Source organism: Tupaia chinensis, unplaced genomic scaffold, assembly GCF_000334495.1.
Source record: "Tupaia chinensis unplaced genomic scaffold, TupChi_1.0 Scaffold000290_1, whole genome shotgun sequence".
In the NCBI taxonomy this organism is placed as follows: domain Eukaryota; kingdom Metazoa; phylum Chordata; class Mammalia; order Scandentia; family Tupaiidae; genus Tupaia; species Tupaia belangeri.
In genome coordinates this window covers 1,499,669-1,514,559 of record NW_006159775.1, presented here as the reverse complement: position 1 = coordinate 1,514,559, position 14,891 = coordinate 1,499,669, and the positions used below count along the sequence as shown (strand labels likewise).

Sequence of the window (14,891 nt, the reverse complement as noted above, 5' to 3'; positions counted from 1 at the left end):
TTGACTGACATGGATGGCATTCCCTTTTGAAAAAGCAATGGAAGTCAATGTAAAGTTATATGTAATCCAATGTAATATAAAGAAGATTATGATGATAATATAAATAAATAAATAAATAAATAAATAAATTTTCTTTCATGAGGGAATAAGACAGAGAAAGAGAGAGACAAGCACCTTCAAGAGGGTCTCATGCCATGATCCTTTCCCCAGCTTTCTCAGTAAGCCTTTGATAACAGCACATGTATGCCCAGCATGTAAAGGTTCACCAGGGAACAAACGCTAATCTTTCATTATTTGCATTTAATTGCCAGAGGGAGGACATGTGCTCTCTTTGCATTCACCAGAGGTAAAGAGAGAGAAAGCACCCTTCAATGGGATATAGTCATGCTACAATCTCTTCTCTCTCCCATCAGGATTTGGGCATGCACATACATGAGCTTGGCATGCTTTTTAAACCACTGGGGCCAGGATTCAAACTGCACTGTCATCTGTGTGATTCAATTCTCTTTACCACTAGGCTACAGGACCAGCCACCAATCTTTTATATAGTTCTAGAATGATGAAGTGGCACACTACCACTGTGCCACGCAGATGAGAGACCTTAATTCTTACCCAAAATTATTGGGTCATTGGAAAAGTCATGACACATTTTTGCATAGGAAAACATAAAACTGTATCATGACTTTTCAGATGACTCAAGAGAAATGATATTAGAATTTCAAATTCTATGCAAAGGCAATGAAAGACTATTTCTTTGTAAAGGGGACTTTACAGGAATCATGCCATGGATAACCCTCACCTCCATCTTCAACCCCAAATGGACTGGAGCTCCTCACCTCTTTCATGGAAAGCCTGAGGCTCCTGAATCTCTCTCTTGCATTGGTTCTCCAAGGGCTGCAGTGGGCTACCCAGAGACCTTAGTGCTCCCAAGGATGTTGTTTCCTTCCAGAACACTTCTTGGCCAGGAGCTGTGTCCTAGGAGTAACCAAGCACCAACACTAAGATACTGAGGATACACATGACAAAAACTCCTAGAGTAATGGAGAAGAACAGGAAAAATAGAAATTCGTTTAAATGATTAGAGAGAAAACAGGAGAAAAAGCCCTATGACATAGTGAACAACAGTGAATAAAGAATCTATAACCCAAAAGACAGAAATCATAAAACTGAGGGCTGAGTTAATGCCACTCAGCATGGCTTCTCTATTAACTTACAATGAATCAAACAAACAAAAACATCTAATTCTTTTTTTAGAGAAATTTTTGCTATAGGGTGCATGCACTCGCCAGAGAGACAGAGACAGAAAGCAAGAAATCACTGTCCAGGAGTGATGGCCACACCACAATCCCTTCTCTTCAATTCTCCTTTCAGGATTTTGGGCACATATACACACATGGCCAGTGTTGAGTTTCGAGCCTCCAGGTCCAGGACTCAAACCAAGGTTGGCCATGTGGGAGTCCAGCAACATAACCATTATGCCATCTGCTGGCCCCAAAGACACCTACTTCTTACCTTTTGCCTTGGTTCATCAAGTTCTTTCTCTAGTTCTTCCAGCATAGTCACAGCCTCCTCTACATTCTCTGGCTGATGCTCTTGCACCCAAGCCTGTAGCTCCTCAGGCAGGATGACCAGGAACTGTTCTAGTACCAGCAGTTCCAGGATCTGTTCCTTCGAGTGCACCTCTGGCCTCAGCCACCGATGACAAAGTTCCCGGAGCTGGTTCAGAGCCTCCCGGGGCCCAGTAGAGTCAGAGTAAACAAACTGCCTGAACTGCTGACGGAAGACCTCCTGGTTCCAGGGGTTACCTCGAAAGCCAAAGTTCTGCTCCACAGCATAATTCTCTTCTTTAACCTTCATAATGATAAGTCCTTCGTGTTCTTTTGGATCGTGGTAGGCCAAGGCTGTGACTTCTCCTGACATTCTTGGCAGAGACGGTCTGAAAAGCCTGCCCAGTTGAGGCAAGGAGGAGATGGAGATTTGTGTTTCAGAGATTCCTTTTGAATTTCAACTGTTCATGGAGCTCCTCGGGTGGACATTGCTCATGTCACAAGGGAAGACATGTGCTTGAAAAACAAATACAGGTTGTTGAAGACTAATTGCCAGAGTACTGTAAAGAAAGCTGACAAAAAGGAACTTTCGTATAACTGATAATATTTATAGATGACTTAGGATTTTTTCAAGATGTGAGACAGGAAATTTCTGTATAACCAAAATAAATTTGACTTTCAGTAATAGTGCTAGGGACAGTATTAGGGACAATACAGTACTGTGTATCACAGAGAGCAAGAAACACTGTATTATATTATCACATCCCAGAATTAAAACTACTACTTAACTGTGCACTAGCTAGATACTTAACATAAACTTTATACAGTTTTCCTAATGACTCTGCAAAGATTATCATAATTATGCCTAGTTTTCAAATGAGGCCACTGAGAAGCAAAAGCTGGCCAAAGAAACACAGCCAGTGAGAAGCAGAACTGAGCTCTGCAACCTAAGTTTGATGCTCTATCTACTATGCCTTGGTGCCTCCTAAAAGAAGGGAACTCACACTTAATAGACACCTACTACAGGGCAGCCACTTTACGAATACTATTTTTCCTCATTTGACAGATGAGGAAACTGAGGTTCTAGAAAGTAAAGTAATTTGAACAAGGCCCTAGGCGGGTAAACAGCAAAGTCAAGACATGAAGCCAGATTGCTCAAATAAAAAGAACTTGCTCTTTTTATTACAGAATGCTCAAGAAACTCTTGGCTGCACTTGATCTTAGCCAAAAGGCCGATACTATAAATTAGGAATGATGGAAGACATGTCAGGAACGGGTCATACAAAATAGTGAATGTACAAACAAGGAAATATTATTCTTGACTCATAGGTTCTGAAATAGCATAAAGAAAAAGGTAATCCATTTCTTCATCTATTCTTTAAACAAATAGTTGAACTAGGCAATGTATTAAACAGGAGTCTCAGAATTAAAAGGTCTATCTCAAGGGATTCATTTAGTATGAGAAAGTGACAGGAAAATGGACAAAGTATGATAACACAAAGAAAAGATGAGTGACCAAGACCAAAGAGACAGAGGCAGAAAATGCCAGTAAGAGCTGCCTGGAGGAGGCATCTTAGTAAAGTCTGATGAGTGAGTCAGGTGAATGCCTCACTGCTTCTGATGCAGCCAGAGTAAGACCCTGTGCCAGAGACTGTAGCACCGTGAAGGAACAGTGAGAGAGGAGGCACCCACAGGGGAACACCCCCACCAAGGGTCTAGAATTTGTGCTATAGAGTTTGCATTTGATTCAATGGCCACAGGGGTAGCTGGAGGACCTGTCTGCCTACCCAGGGATCAGAAATGGACAGGAGTCTGTTATAACCACCTGGGTGAGAGACACTGAGGTCCTAAGCTATGGAAGCCAAAAAGATGTAAAGACAGATTTGACAGGAGTGAAGGACACACTGGTCAGGCTTTACAAGAGGGAAGAGTCAAGAACTTAGGTTTCTGGCTGGTCCTGGTAACTAGATGGGGTATCATTCACTGGGGTATTCACCAAAAAAGTTAGGTCTGAGATGCCTACAAAAGCATTTCCTGAACTATGCTTTACCAGATGTTAATAGATTTTTCACACACACCTAAACACAGAGAAACCTGGGGATATTTTTCTTCCTAAATTAATTTTTTAGGACAAGATAAATACTAAATACATCTCTTTAGTACTAACGCGGTGACAATCAGCATGTAAATAAAACATATGACAGTGTATTGTCAGATTTGTACATGGACGTGTACATAGCATTTACCAAGGGTACTGGCACACTAACGTGTCTTTCACTTGGTGACTACTAGTGTATGTCTCCTGCCTCCTAATCTCAACGTTTGTAATATAATTTAATTATTATTGTAAATATTATGCCTCACCAACTTGTCTCCTTCAGGCATGAGGCTGAAGGAAGGTTTTAATCATGAAGAATCTTCTCTGCCCCTTTCTACCTCTACATCATAGTTCAATACAGCTAGCCTTAAGTCTTCCTCTAATTTCACTCTTTTTTACTTTGCTCGTAGGTAATCTCATTCTCACCTTTGGTTACCTTCCGTCTAGTCTAGACATCCCATCTGAGCTCCAAATCTATTTACTCACAGTTCCTCATTCCCTCTTAACTCCTTTTGAATTTCTCAAAAAGACCTCAGGCAGGGGCAGGCAGGTGGTATGGTGGTTAAGGGTGCTGGACTCCCCCATGGCTGACCACAGTTCAAGTTCTGGACCTGGCGGCTTATTTTCTCACTTTCTCTCTCTCTGTCCCTCTCTGGTCAAAATAAAAAATAAATAAAAGTTAAATAATTATTAAAAAAAAAAAAGATCTCAGTCAAACTCAGCACATTCATAACCAATACCTGATTTCTCCAACCCCAAACTATTCCTCTCCCAGTGGTCCCCTCTTAGGAAGTAGGAACATCCATTTGGCTGCAGCTCGAAACCTGGAAGCATTCCTACTATAGTCCTGTCTTTATTTAATGCAAATTCAAGTCCTGTGGATATTATTTCCTTTCTCCAGAATCTGCCACCACCATCTTCATCCCAGCAACTATCCTGTCCCACTGCACTATAACACACCAGCTGGTTTCCCCGACATCAACTTTTTCCCTCTCAGTCTGTCATATACATTGTAAGCAGAGTGATCTTTTCAAATTTTAAATCTGATCATGTTCCTCTCATCAGTTTTTTGTCTCTCTCTCTCTCTTTTTTTTTTTAAATCAAAGATATAAACCCTTCAGTCAAGATGAAGTTCTTTGACTTCATTCATCTTGCTTCCCCACACCACACCCCAGCCTGAGTAAGAATCTCAAGTGGGGTCCCAACTGTATTTGCAGGTGATTCTGATATGTACCCACGTAGCAAACCCAGGGCTAGTCAAGGAATTTTAAGAAATAAGGTTAAAGAGAACTGCATTTCCCTCCCTCAGAGCGTTTTTCTCATTTGGTCAGTATATATACTTTAGTAGGACTAATCAGTTAACGTCTTCTCCTTCACTAGACCATAAGCTACATCAATATCTTTGCCCACCATTGTATCGCCATTGCTCATCCCAATGCATGGGACATAGTATATGCTATATATGTATAAAAGAATGAGTGTCGTAGTCAAGGAAAAAGTGTTTCAAAGCAGTGGTCATCATTATCAAATGCTTGATAAGAATAGAAAAATGTCCCCATAGCACTTCTCATACTACAGGAAGGCGACCTAGCTCACAGAAATAGAACCAGCTAGAGGCCAGTAGAGGATGTGTTGGTTAAGGCACTAGACTCCCACATGGCCAACAATGGTTCAAGTCCCAGACCCACTAGCTTGAAAAACACGCCAAGGGCTTGTGCATGTGTGTGCCCCAAATCCTGAGAGGATAATGAACAAGGGATTGTTGCATGGCCATTCCCCCCCCCCCCCCGGGGGGGGGGGGGGTGATTTCTCACTTTTCCTCTCACTGTCTCCCTCCAGAGAGTACAGGTGCCCTATGGCAAAAACCTAAAGAAAGAAATAGCATCAGCTTTGGAATAGGTGACCCAATTTAGAATCATGGTATAGCTTCTTACTGGCTGTTTGGCATTAATCATCAACTAAGCCTGAGACTCCATTCCCCCTCCTAAAAACTGAGTTAATAATTAACATTGCAGAGTATTAAGAATTAAAAATAGGAGACCTTAAAAAAAAAAAAAAAAGAAATAGGAGACCTTATGGCCTGATGGGTAACGGCACTGAATCCCACATGGCAGACTGCATGGTTCAAGTTTCATCCCTGGCAGCTTGAAAAACACCACTGGCATGTGTGCATATGTGACCAAGATTCCAAGAGGATGGAGAAATGGAGGAGAAGGGACTATGGTGTAAACACATCTCATGGGGGGAAAGGGGTGACTTCTCCCTCTCCCTCTGTGTGTGTGTGTGTCTGGTGAGTACACACACTCTCTGGCAAAACAAAAAGCAAACAAAAAGCAAATTGGAAATAAAATAAAGTATTTGTACAGTGCTTGGTGCATTACAGATGTCTTTTTACTCTGGTGCTTTGGTTTCTAGGGCCTTATTGACACGGGAAAGACTGCCCCTCCAGAGCTAGCCAGAGCTAGCTGTGAGCATGCCTTTCATATGCAAACCAACTCATTCAGAGTTCCACTTCCCACTTCACACACAAGGCCACCTTTTCCCTTCCCTAATCACCTAATTCACCTGTCCTAACACCCCAGAGCCGACAAAATTTCTTACACTAGCCCGCCCTAAGCCAGCTTACCCTGCCTTTCCCTGGACCCAATAACGGTTCCTGCCCAATTTCCCTTCACTCCTTCTGCCTCCTAACAAATCCTGGTGCTTCCCCACATAGCCCAGCACAGGCCTTCCTTTAGTAACTGTGAATAACAAACTGTCTTTTCAAGAGGTGATCTGTTGTCCTTGGTATATCTGAGTAACTAAAAAAATGACATTTTAAAACGCTTAGGTCAGAGTAGGGACTCAGAACATAGTAGATATGGGACAAGAGATGGGCAAAGTCTACATCACAAGGCATGTAGAATACTTTATTGAGGAAACTTACCAGTCAGAGGTCAGTAAAAGCAAGCACAGGTCCTCTGATTGTCCCATCATTCCAAAGAAGGGAAGTCTGAAGAAAAGTGATGCTATGCTTCAGAGGGGAGCTCCCTCTATCTCTTTTAGTGCAAATGTGAGAAAGCAGCCTTGTGCCACCGCTTTGGACCACAAGTCCTAATTTTGTTGTCAGTTGACTAGTGAGCTGTCCAGGGAACAAGTTCCCAGTATGCAGGGTTGAGGGAGAGGTAGGAATCACTGAGCTTGGGTACAATCCCTGCCTCTGGAAGGTGGTGAGTCCTTGGGCCTAGCTAGCTCTTAGTCCAAGCAACCTAAAGCAAACCTCCAAGGCATTTTTGAACAATCCAGCTTGCTAGAACACTGCTGTAGTTAAAGTGTATCTGTATTAGAAGTCAATGTAACAGCTATTATGATGTACTTAATTTTAACAGAAAACACTGAGTCTTTATTAGAGTCAAGCACTGTCTACCTGTTTTCAATTCATTCATCTTCACAGCACTGAATGGTGTTAAGTTCCAAGGTTAACTGAAGAAAAACAGATGTGTAATTTGCCCTGGGTCATATGACTCCTAAGTGATGTAGTCTACACTGCTTTAAACCAAATAGTCTTTACTCCAGAGTCTATATTCTCCGATGCCTATACTGCTGAAATCACCCTTTAAACATCTGCATTCACCATAAAATCAAAGCACTCTTTAGAAGACCTGCGTTTTTCACACATTTACTCAATATTTATTGAGAGCCTATTTGTTCAGGTATTATGGTAGTGATGAGCAACGAGTCACAAAGACAGTGTCCTTGCAAGAATAGAACTTGTAAATACTAGAGAGAGGTGTACTTAAACAGAAAGCACACATAACTACCTGGTTTAATTGTGATAAAGACTACAAAGGAAGTAGGAGGTACTCCGAGAGTGACTGATAAAGGATCTCGCACAGACCGGGGATGTAAGTATGGCTGGCTGAGACCTGATCCAGAGCAAGCTCTGACCGCTTGAGACGTGACAGGGGAGAACCCATCGATGCATCGTGAGCCTCGACTCCTGAGCCTGCGGCCGGGTACACACCGAGCCCCGGGTAGGTGCGTGGGGGATCAACGAGCTGAAGGGCCGGTAGACCAGTAAGCGAATGGGCGGACCGACAAACGGATGAAAGGATGGACCGAAAGACTGATATGTGGCGCCCCGGAGAGGCGGGACCCCTTGGTAGACGCACAGGCTCTGCCGGTGGCGTTGAGGGAGCGGAGGAAGGGCAGCTGGGAGGGCTGCGGCCGTTCAGGGGCGGTTTCGGGAGCACCCAGGGCGGCGCTGCCGGACCGCCCCACTCCCCCTGGGCTCCGACAGCTGCCGGCACAGTCCCCAAAGCCGGAGCAGGAGAGCCTCGCGTCGCACGCGCGCCGGAAGTGAGGTCCCTCCCCTCTAGGAAGCCCGGAGGACTGCAGCTCTATGGCGAGCGAGCCACGCAGGGTGTCAAGTCTTGAGGGGCGTGCTGCGTCCTGGGAGATCGAGCGCTCCTCCGGGCTCACACCTGAGGTGTCACGATGATTGACGGGAGGCGACTGGAACGAGACTAGGAATGTCTATATATTATATACCCACACACACATGTATTATTAATCTAGTAAATATATAATATGTTTTAAGATGTATATTTATGTTTTTTTAACATTTATTTATATTTAAATTAGTACAATGTATGTTTTCCTCTTTCAGGGAAAACATTTATTAATGCCAGTATAGGTTTCCAAAAAAATACATAGGGGCCAGCAGGTGACATGGTGGTTAAGGGACTGGCTCCCACATAATCCACCACGATTCGAGACCCAGCATCTTAAAAATCACACCAGGCAGATGTGTATGCATGCCCAAAATCCCACGAATGGAGGAGAAGGAATTGTAGCATAGCCGTTCCCCCTATCCCATGGCTTTTTATTTCCCTCTCTGTCTCTCTCCAGTGTGCCTTATTGCAAATACCTAAAAAGAAAAGAAAAAGAAAAAGAAAAAATAGAACCTACAGTCTCTAGATTTTGGGAGGAAGAAGACCAATTCACACCCATCGCAAACATGCTTTCTTCAATGACAGTCCTAGTGTAGTGGGATACATAGCTAGAGAGAGACAGGACACTGAGGCTTTTGCAAGAAAAAGGCAATTTATTAGTGCCAACACTGGCAGATTTATGTTTAAAGGCTGAGCCCCGAATTTTCAAGGGCCCTTTCTTTTATTTATCCTAATGTTTTTGTATTTTTTATATGGTTATATGTACTTTTACATACTTTTGATTGGGTAACTTATATGATAAGAATTATGTACATATGCACTGGGCTACTGGGTTGTCAGGTAGGCAGGAGTACATGAAGTTAGAGAGTTGCTAAGTTGCTATGGAGACAGGGCTACATGGTCACTACAGGTTGCACATGGGTACTTGAATTTCAAGTATGCCTCATTATCTTTTTTAGTTGTGGAAGGCCCCTCTACCACATTACCCTTTGACATTTGGACTCTATTAGGATTAAAGAGTATTATTTTAGTTTAGGGGCCTGTATTATTTTTTAAAGAATTATTTTATTTAACATTATCTATTTACTTACTTTTTAAAAAATTTGACCAGGGAGGGACAAAGGGAGAAAGTGACAGGTGAGAGAGAGAGAGGGAAAGTGGGAAAGCAAGCCACCAGGTCCAGAACTCGAACCATCCTCAGCCATGTGGGAGTCCAGCGCCCTCAACCACCACACCACCTGTCGGCCCATAGGGGTCTGTATTTTTATAACCTTAGTTTATGTGTGTAGCTGCCTTTTTTGAAATTACGACCTCAGTCAGGTGAGAGACAAACTTCATAACCAGGGGAGCTAGGCATGGTAGGATTAGACAAGCTTTTAGAATTTACATAGTTTTAGGAAGGACAGTAAGCCCAATGGTTACTATGACACAGAGATTGAGGTAAGGCCTGTTTATATGTGTACTTATTATTGAGTCCATGTTTTTCTTTTTATAAGAGACTTTTATAATATATGGCATATATAGGATTTATGACATGTATAGGATTATTACACACATTTAAAAAAAAAAAAACTGCTACTGGTGAGTAGGGGTTAGAATTTGGGTCCAGTTAATTAACCATCTTTTATTTTGGAAATGTCAGACTTTAAACCATTTTTTATTTGGGAAATACTGTGGGTTAAAACAGGTTTATTGATTTCTTTGCTGACAAATAGAGTAGATTGTCTTCTTATGTTTACTGGTCTCTGAGGGTTTTTTTTGACAAGACAAATGGGTATGGTCAAGTAAGGTCTTAGTGACACTTTGGCCCTGTTGAGTAGTGTCATTGTGTATTTTATAGGATGGAATACCTGTATTTAAAAAGAAGGCTCAAATTAGAAGCACCTAGTAGTAATGAAACATCTTACCCACAGAAGAAACACAAATATAAATAGAGGCATTTTGCCCCAACTTTAGTCAGCTGGGACAATTTTGGCCAGTCTTATGGCAAGAACAAGGGCTAGGACTATGACAATAAACAATGACAAGAGGTAGTTTCATTTTAATAACAAAACTATCCAAAGACAAAAGAAGAGTAGGTTATAGATATGTTTATTTTGTTAGATGGTTGACTCTTTTAAGTTTTTGCTCTGCGTAGATTAGTCAACTTTTAGCATGACAAATGTAGGGCTATAGTCCTCCAGAGTCTCTGGGGTTGTGGCTTGCTTTTTCTAGATGATTAGTTGTTATGGTGTTTTGAGGTCAGAACTGCATTTTCAGGCCTAAGAAACCGTCTTTACTCTGCTGTGGTGAATTCAGGGACCACTTCAGCTACATCAGGGCTATGCAAGAGAGTGGAAGGATGAAGAAATGTCAGCTCAATGTAGTCTTGAGAGTCGTCCGGCTAAGGTAGGCCTCCTAGTGGAACTGTCTAACAAAAATTAGGGCCGGGGCCTCAGGAATTGCTATTTTGCCATTGGCAAACTTTTATTTACCTGAGAGGTCTTGAGCTTTTGAACCAAGTGCTCTTATGTAGTGAGGGATGGAGGTTTCATTTTGTTAATGGGCATGGAATAGCACTGTTGTTAGTGCCACTTCGCTCATCGTTTTTTTGGAATCTGTGGGCTTTGCCTATTGGTCTTCTCTGTGATTTTTTCCAACCACTATGGTGTTCTTATTTGTGGCCTCATAAAGGGGTTTTGCCATGAGGGAAAAATTGGGTATTTAGATTTAGTAAAATTTGTAGCCCTGAGAAATTTTTTAATTTGGCACCTGGTAGACAAAACTGGAATTGTGCAGATGGCTTGTATTTTTTCTGGGCTGAGTTGGCGCTTTCCTTGGGACAGGTGAAGTTTAAGATGTTTGATCCTTTCTTGGCAGATTTGGGCCTTTTGTTTGTTTGTTTGTTTTTTAATCTTGTAGTTAGCTTTCCATGAGAGGGAGAGGAGTTATTTGTTGTTGTGTTTGTGTGTGTGTATGTGTGTGTGTGTGTGTGTTTGTGTGTGTGCATGCAATTTATTTGTGTTTGGGATTTTTTGCCCAATAACAGGTTGTTTACGTACTAGAGTAGTACATAGCCATGTTGGTCTGCCTGGAGCGCTTTTAATTAGAGGCTAATGCAGTGCTAAAGATGACTGGAGAAATTTTGAATAGTGCATGGATCAAAAGTTTACTGGCCTTTGTTTATGGTTTTAGGGTGTTTTCATTGTAAGATGAAGATTGGTTGACTCTGAAAGGTCAGGCGAATTTAAAAGAAGGCATCCTCAGGACCAGCAGTTGGCGTAATGGCTGGACTCCTATGTAGTTGACTGTGGTTCAAGTCCCGGACACTGTGGCTTAAACTCATGCCGGGCGCAGACGCCAGGCGCATGTGTGTGCGTGCCGAAGATCCTGAGAGGAGAATGGAAAAGGGATTGTGGTGTGGCCATCCCCCCTGGGGGTGATTTCTTACTTTCTTTCTCTCTGTCTCTCTCTGTCTTTCTGGCAAGTGTACATGCCCTATAGCAAAAACCTCTCCATAAATAAATAAATAAATAAATAAATAAATAAATAAATAAAGACATCCTGTTATTAATGAGTCTAAATTGTTTCTTAATGTTTGTATGTGTGACTTATTCATTATAAAGATACTATGTCAGGGACAGGATGTAGGAAGTCTTGGCCAAAATGATTTGTTAATGTTTGTGCACATGACTCACCCCAAGCCTTATGGAAGGGATTTTGGAAATACGATAAAGTAGTTTGACTTTTGTCCTTAGTTTCTCCTCTTGGCAAAATATTATTTTTCTAAATGTATGTGTAGGCCACAAAATGGCAGATCCAAATGGCTCGTTTTTAGTAGTCAAGTTCCACGGCACTAGGAAGGCTCATTTTTAATAGTAGTCCATCCGTCATTCATTATTATGGGCAGCAGAGTCTTGGGAGAGGACATATCTGACTGGTTTAATAGTCAATTGTTTCAGAGTCAGGTCTCAAATTTTGGAGAAGATGTATACTACGAGCTTGTTAATTTATTATTATTATTATTATTATTATTATTTGGTATCTGACATAGTATTTACAGGTAATATACAGTGAAAATGTACCAACAAGTATTATTAAAGCTGTGAATACTATGTACTTAATAATATTGTAAATAGAGTCAGAGGGCATTAAAGTCTACTTAACTAAACAAAGTTTTATATATATTATTATATTTTTATTAGACTTCTAATTAATATATATATATATTTTGGAGAGGTTTTTGCTGTAAGGCATGTGCACTCTCCAGAAAAACAGAGAGAAACAGAAAGCGAGAAATCACTCCCCAGGGAGAATGGCCACACCACAATCCCTTCTCTTCCATTCTCCTCTCGGGATCTTGGACACACACGCGCACACGCCCAGCGTGCGTTTACGCCACCAGGTGCAGAACTCGAGCAGTGGTAGACTACATGGGAGTCCAGTAACATAGCCATTATGCCAACTGCTGGTCCCACAATATTATTTTATTAATAGTTACTTGACCTTTGTGGTAAATTTTATTAGCTGATTGTAAGATTGATACCAGTTTAGAGTCTAGCAAATTTGTTATTTTTTTTCCTAATAAAAAAATTGTATTTACTTAGAAGCATTCAGAATGTCAACAAAACAGCTGCAACTTTTTTTTCCCCCGCAATTACAGCGTGGTATTCAGTTAAGAGAACAATTATTTCGTATAAGCTGCATCAGAGACAACTGAAGATGAAAAACTACCATCCCCATATAAAACTAATTTATGCTGTGCACCAAAAAGAGCCTGCTTTAAATTTCCATGCCAACTTACTGTTCCAGGCAAGGCTAGTGGCTACTGAAAATACCACTAGGACAGGACTATCTAAAGACACATTTGGTAGTGTGTTAACCATACAAAAAAAGACACCATGCAGTTTAAAAACAAATCTTACACAGCTTTACATTTCTTTTTTTTTTTCTTTAAAAGGAGTGAGTTATATAGAGGAGAGTTAAATGCTTTATAGACAAGGTAAAAAAACTGCGCTAGAACCAACTTATTCATCATGTTCTTCATCTCCAGCCTCTTCATTTTCCTCCTCTTCCTTATTTTCTTCATCTTCCTCATCTTTCTCCTCCTTCTTTTTCTTGCTCTTTTCAGCCTCAACAACTCCCTTTTTTGCTGCATCAGGCTTTCCTTTAGCGTGGTATACAGCAATATCCCTTTCATATTTCCTTCAACTTAGCAGCCTTCTTTTCATAAGGCTGTTTATCATCTGCAGCAGTGTTATTCCACATCTCTCCCAGTTTCTCTGCAACATCACCAATGGATAGGCCAAGATGTTCTCCTTTGATTTGGGAGCAATATTCAGAACAGAATGAAAGGTCAAAGGAGGCCACTTGGGTGTACTAGGATCCTTGAACTTCTTTTTTGTTTCCCCTTTAGGAGAGAGATAGGTTTTCATTTTTCTTTCAAAACAGGCCTTATTCGCCTTTGCCATGTCTTCAAACTTTCCTTTCTCTTTAGTAGACATGGTCTTCCACCTCTCTGAGCACTTCTTAGAAAACTCCGAGAAATTGACTGAAACATCTGGGTGCCTCTTCTTGTGCTTCTCCTGGCAAGTTTGCACAAAGAATGCATATGATGACATTTTGCCTCTCGGCTTCTTACTATCTCCTTTGCCCATGTTTAGTTATCTTTCCTCTGTGAGGCACAGAGTCACCCAGTGCCCATCTGGCTCTCACTTACCCTGGCACTGTCTCTATAGACCTCAATATACTTCAATGGCTGTCCAAATTTTTTTTTATTTGACCAGATTTTTTTTTATATGTATAACATCTTGAGGGGGGATAAAAATTAGATTAGAGAAACATTTAATTTTTAATGTCTAGATTATACTTTTTTTAACTTTTTTAAAAATAAATTTGTCTTTGGAAATGATTGTTGCTTTTAATTAATTAGATAGAAATTATTATTTTTAAGGAGCACATTTTGTTTGTCATTTTAAGGATTATTTTAGACTTGCCAAATCCTATCTTTTGTTTGTTGCCCAGGCTGAGGAATCTGATGCCTTTGGAAAATCCATTTAGCTTGTAACTTTATATGTAGGACTTTATATACTTACCAGAATTTTTTCTTTTCTTTTCTTTTTTTTTTTTTTTTTTGAGAGATTTTTGCTATAGGACACATGTGCTCACCAAAGAAACAGAGAGACAGAAAGTGAGAAATCACCCCCCTCTTTGGGGGGGAGGGGGGTTGACACCTGCAATCCCTTCTCCATTCTGCTTTCGGGATTTTGGGTATGCATGCACATGTGCCTGGCATGAGTTTTAAGTCTCTGGTTCTGTGTCTTAAACCGCAGTTAACTACATGGGACTCCAGCAATGTACCCATTACACCACTTGCTGGTCCCTAACAGTGTTGCAGAAAAATAGACACTGAGAAATGAAAAGTGCCACTCAGGAGAGAAAGAAGAACTCTGTATTATGCTGGCCAGCATGGAGGAGTTAACATTGAAACTCTGGCCCTGATAGGAAATTGGGCACAGTATTTTATGGGGGAGTTGGGGAAGGAGGAGTCTCAGCAGGCTAGGGGTATCCTACTAGGGAAAGGGGCTCAGGATTTGCCCTAAAAATGAAAGTGACAGAGAAGCAGGGAGTCTAACTTCTCAAAGTTTCAGGTTACTTTTATCATTCAAAAAGGAGGGACAGTTTGTTCCTAGAGGAATGGGAAGTTTCAGCAATTACCGGCCTTGGGCTATTTGCACATTCCAGGCCTCTCCATATCATTCACCTCTCTTGAACTTCCTCAATCACATTCAAGGAGGATCAATCAACAGGGGAGCAGTTTACTGAGGACAAGCA

General features: G+C 41.3%; 1 protein-coding gene across 1 annotated transcript in view; it reads right to left on the bottom strand.

Moving 5' to 3' along the window:
• The window catches only part of LOC102490744 (uncharacterized), a 47,001-nt gene that overhangs the window by 10,551 nt on the left and 21,559 nt on the right, over nucleotides 1–14,891 (bottom strand). The window contains exons 6-8 of the mRNA XM_027772644.1: nucleotides 7,684–8,108; nucleotides 1,513–2,004; nucleotides 837–975 (exon numbers count right to left, since the gene is read on the bottom strand). Coding sequence (XP_027628445.1) covers nucleotides 837–975; nucleotides 1,513–2,004; nucleotides 7,684–8,108 — 1,056 coding nt within the window. The remainder of the gene's footprint in view (nucleotides 1–836; nucleotides 976–1,512; nucleotides 2,005–7,683; nucleotides 8,109–14,891) is intronic.